This window comes from Carassius gibelio, chromosome A19 (genome assembly GCF_023724105.1).
Source record: "Carassius gibelio isolate Cgi1373 ecotype wild population from Czech Republic chromosome A19, carGib1.2-hapl.c, whole genome shotgun sequence".
NCBI lineage: Eukaryota > Metazoa > Chordata > Actinopteri > Cypriniformes > Cyprinidae > Carassius > Carassius gibelio.
In genome coordinates this window covers 16216947-16221946 of record NC_068389.1, presented here as the reverse complement: position 1 = coordinate 16221946, position 5000 = coordinate 16216947, and the positions used below count along the sequence as shown (strand labels likewise).

Genomic DNA, 5000 nt, shown 5'->3' with positions numbered 1-5000 from the left:
AAAGACATAAAATAAAAGACACAAGGTCAAAACCATGTCAAAGAGCTTTGTGCCATTCCTGGAAATCAAGATCTTGTCTATCTATTTATTGTCCCAGCCCTAATATCAGTGGATTCGCAAAGTAATCTCTATTGTGCAGGCATCCTACTCACAGTCGCTTGACTGACAACAGCAATGGGATTAATTCATGAGCTGGGAAGCCTGTCAGACCTCAGAGTGACAATGATCAACAATATACAATCTACCTGAAGAAAGATGCGAGCAATATATGTTTTTGCCGACAAATTTGTTGAACTGATTAAAATTTTACATTAGAGCATATTTTGTTACTAGTTGTATTATATATATATATATATATTTTTTTTTTTATTTATTTATTTTTTTTTAAACAATGTATGCACTTCATACATTTACATTCATACATGTTGCTACATTTTAGTTATAATTATTAATCAAGGATCAATCAAAAATGCTTACATTTAGTTTATATATACACATACATACACTCACACACACACGTGTGTGTATTTTCTTGGATATGCTTCTGAAAGTTCACAGAAAAAAAAAAAGATGGCACAAAGTGCACCTTGACACAACTTTGTGTAAGTGTGTTAATTTGAGTCCACAATTGACAGCAGACCCATTACAGCGTTGCACAATGTCTAACTTATATATGCAAAGCCATAAATACCAAGAGTACTTTGTCAATACAGTTAATCAGTTTATTAATAATAATAATAATATTAATAACAACAAATTCTCTCACTGGAGCCTCAAGAGGGTTAAATACACTAAATATCGGCTTCATTTCAAGTCAAATGTACCTGAAATTAAAGACATGCGGTTCCTTGAGCTAGCCAGATGTTACCTATTTTTGTGCAATTATTAGAAGAACTCAAAACACTTATTTGAGATATATGTTTGTTTTTGAGTCCATCCAGAAAAGATAACGCAAAAGAAAGATGTGTTGTCTTGACATTATTTCACACTACCCAGATCACCTTAATTTAAGGCCTGTTCACAACAGTATGTTTGGTGCTAATATTGAGTGCAATTTTCGCTTAAAACCTGGAGAGTCCAGTACACAATGCACTGCACATCTTTCAGTAACACTTGCTTATCCCATTTCAAATGTTTCCATTTGTCTTGTTGTGAACAGGCCTTTAGGGGCAAAACATGATTCATTTCACGGGCCGCATTTTCAATAGCGGCGATCTAGTGCAGGAAACACCTGCACAAATAGAGATGGTCACTTACCATTGCTGTCTTCTGACACACACTGCACTTGAAGCTTAAAGCGCTGAGGCATTGCTGACTGCAGAAATCCTTCAAAGTCCCTGACTTTTCCACCGGGGCATTGATCAAATCCTTCGGGTCAAGAATCTCTCTGCAGGGGAAGAGAACTTGTCAAAAGGCGTTTGCATTCATAAAGGGCATGTAGAGAAAAAATAAAAGCAAGACTTGTAGGCATACTTGTGGCAGTGGTGACATTGTTTCTTCTTAGGTAATTTGACCACCAAATCAGAAGTGTTACAAAGACACTGAGGTGAACAGTACAGTTTAGGACAGCCTTTGCGCTGGAAAGCCGTCTCTCCCTTTAAGAGGACTTTATTACAGCCTGTGCAGACCACACCAACTGGATTGGCATGGGCCAGAGAACGAAGGGGTAGTGTAGGTGGTGCTGTCGCCTTTGCTGGAACGGCTGCTGGAGCTGCAGTGACTTGAAGAAAAATATGGAAGAAATATAACAAGCAACACTAATTTTATTAAACCATTTATCATCCTGTTAGTAAATAGTAAAGGAATATTGTAATATATTATCAGGGCTCATACCGATGGATGTGGCATTTCCTCCTACAGAGAAAACTGCACTGATCTTGATCGCATCAGGTGTCTGGCTAAACTCCTGAAAACATGGACACAATGAAAAAAATTACCATTCAAAGTTTCATGAAACATTTCATACCTTACTTAACAGTACTGCTTATTTAACCTGAAGCGATTAAATTTAGCTCATGTTTTCATTGCCGTCACATGGTTTGGCTTGTCGCAATTATTTAACTCATCTAATTGATTATTTTGCAATTAAAAATAAAGGAATTTAGTTTTCTAGTTCAGTAGTGGAAGGAAAAAAAATATTTAGCAAAACTGCATTAAATTGAGCAAAAGTGACCGTGAAGGCACAACACCGGGGTATCCAAAGTCCAGCCTGCAAGCTTTGGAGCAGAGGTCACAGTGTCACAGTGATTTGTATTTTAAAGCCAAATGAACCAGTGCTACTATTCTCACCAACACTGATGTGAAAAACTGGAGAAACATTGCGATAACATCCAGTCAGAATATTTCTTAATACCCAACATTTACAATGGATTTATATATATATATATATATATATATATATATTCCATATTTCACAATATTACTGTTTTTACTGTATTTTTGATCAAATGTAGACCTGAAAAGCATAATACAAACATTTAATCATACAAGTATCCTAACCTTTATTTTAAAAAAAAGAAATCCCTGGTGAAACTTACAGCTGCTGTGTTGGGCTCATCTTTAATGTTTCCCACTGGGCCCAGTGGCTCCGACACTTTCTCATACTCCTCATCCATTGGCTCATCCTTCACATTCACTGGCAGGGCACCAGAGAGCTGGGCCACTTGAGGTTTTAACTCAGTTTTTACCACTGACTGTGTTTGCTGGATTTAGAAAGAGAGGAGCTTAGTTTTAGGAGTTTACGTCCTACATGAACTTCAATGATGAACATTGAATAATGACAGTGCTCACCACGACAGATGGCTCTGTTTTCTCCCTTTTTATGCATTTAGAAAAAGAGTTTCCTGTTAAATGTAAAAAAAAAAAATTATGCAGAAAAAAACAGTCAGGTCTGTTCCTCGATTCGATTTAGTTAAATGTCAATAAATTAATTAATAAATCACATTGATACAGCAACATTACGCAGCATCTAAAAACATTTTGAATATGAGTGAATGCTTTTCCGTGGCTGTGAAGTAATGTTCAGAAATGAACATTTATCAAAAAACAGAATCATCAATGAATATCCATAAGTTAATGACCAAAATGCGTTTGCAAGTCATCTTAACAGGAAACAAATCTTGTAACAGGCAGAAAGGTCACACCAACCTGCATCATCTGATCCATCTACCTCCATCCTCCCATGGCGATCCTCAGTCTGGTTCACATCTACTGCCATTTCATTGGTAAAGTCCTCGACTTTAGCGATCACAAGCTGTTCTGAACACCGTGTTGCATCCTCTGCAACCTCCCCCTCTTCATTCTTCTCTACTTCTTCAGCATTCTTCTGTTGAGATTGTCCCTGTGCACATTCTTCTTCATTCTGGTCAGTTAGATTGGCTTTTTCTAGACCGCTTTCATGGTCCATACCCGGTTGTTGTCTTAAATCCAGATCTTCCTCCATCTCCCCTTGAAGCTTCTCTACTTCCTCCTGCTCCATCTGATGGCTTTCCATCAGGCTGTTTTGAAGGTTTGGTTTACTTACACCAGCATCATTGCCATCCAGCAGGCATGACTCCACTGCCTCTGGCTTCACTTCTGAATCTGCTGCGTCTCCTGGAAGTTGTTCTGTGGAATCTTCACTGGCCATTGGGACACCTGCAGCAGACGTTGAGTCCAGCGGTGAGACTGCTTCTGTAGACTGTGAGGGGCCAGACTTCACTCCTGAAAGTGAGAAATTATGACATTTATCAACAGGGCAGAGTTCAACAATAAGAATGGCCAGAGGCTCTCTATCAGGCCTGTACTGTATAGTCACAATATTATACAGCTAATCTTGTACAAGTGCAAGTGCAATGCATTGCAAACTTTTGGATTAGTGTGTTATACATTTTTGAGAAATTCTGCAAGTTCAAACATGAAAACGAATGATTTCTTTTAAGCACAGGTTAGAATGGGTAGAAAATTACTATGTGATGTTTTGCTTCATACGCCCTTGTTTTTGGATCTTGCTATAAAGCTATAGGGGAGAGCGGGGTAAGTTGTCACACTTTTCAAACTGTCTTACATTTAATGAGCACCGTAAATCACAATGATATAAATGTCATACCAAATGAAAGAAGGAAGTCTTGGGAACATATGTTGTTTTTATTACATTTTCATATCTTATATCATTACGGAGTTGTAGACTTTTGAATAGAGAATGTGCACTTGTGACAACTTGCCCCATCGGCAGGTAAGTTGTCACACTAGACTATGTAAAAATAAAAACACAACTATTTATTTCTGATTATTTAATTAAAACTAGAAAATTAAAATTCAACTAGAACTGGAAACATAAAAACATCATGTCTAGAGAATTTGACTTGAATGAATTGGACTTTAGCCTAATGTCTGCTTGCAGCAAACAGTTCTGTACTTTAGCAACTTCTGCATACGGCATGCAGTCAAAGGATGTATATTTGGCTAATATCACAGGCTGATCATACATACCGTAAAATACTTAAAAACCTCAACATTGCATTAATTCTATTTTATATTAAAGTCACATATGCGCCGTTCTATTATTCGATAGAAATGGGAAAAAAAATACTCAGACATGAGGCTTTAAAACATGAATGTTGTAGCCATTCAACACGCTGCAGGGCATGCATGCTTTGCAGCGAATCTCTGCAGAGATGATCAACAACACGCGGGCCAATCTTTTCAACAGTTTACGTACTCACCTTTGAACGCCTGACGTATTCTTACAAGAACCCCCCTCAAAAGACAGTCGATCAACAGCTCCTGCAAGGTGCACAGTGGATCACTTCTGAATCAAAACATTAAAATACTGCAAAAGATGCTGAAACATAAACTTGAAACTAGCTGCGAAAGCTCCTCCCCCTATGCGTGCAGCAGTGCATGATGGGTGAGCCGCACAACACGCAGTGTTGCCAGATTGGTTTTAATCATGGTTTTAATATCTCCTGCCCAACTGCGTAAGACCCGCCCATTAAAAAAAAAAAAATACCAGCCCAAAA

The 5000-nt window shown here is 37.9% G+C and overlaps 1 protein-coding gene across 2 annotated transcripts in view; it reads right to left on the bottom strand.

The window, feature by feature from the left end:
• Nucleotides 1–4911, bottom strand: part of LOC127935249 (zinc finger MYM-type protein 4) — an 18492-nt gene extending 13581 nt beyond the window's left edge. Inside the window, exons 1-7 of one of the 2 annotated variants that reach the window (XM_052532949.1) lie at nucleotides 4704–4911; nucleotides 3148–3702; nucleotides 2791–2843; nucleotides 2538–2702; nucleotides 1834–1906; nucleotides 1474–1711; nucleotides 1258–1387 (exon numbers count right to left, since the gene is read on the bottom strand). In XM_052532949.1, the coding sequence (XP_052388909.1) occupies nucleotides 1258–1387; nucleotides 1474–1711; nucleotides 1834–1906; nucleotides 2538–2702; nucleotides 2791–2843; nucleotides 3148–3628 (1140 nt within the window). In that variant the 5' untranslated portion in view covers nucleotides 3629–3702; nucleotides 4704–4911. Of the gene's footprint in view, nucleotides 1–1257; nucleotides 1388–1473; nucleotides 1721–1833; nucleotides 1907–2537; nucleotides 2703–2790; nucleotides 2844–3147; nucleotides 3703–4703 lie in introns of both variants that reach the window. The other variant, XM_052532948.1, reaches the window with a different exon arrangement.
• Nucleotides 4912–5000: the final 89 nt, after the last annotated feature.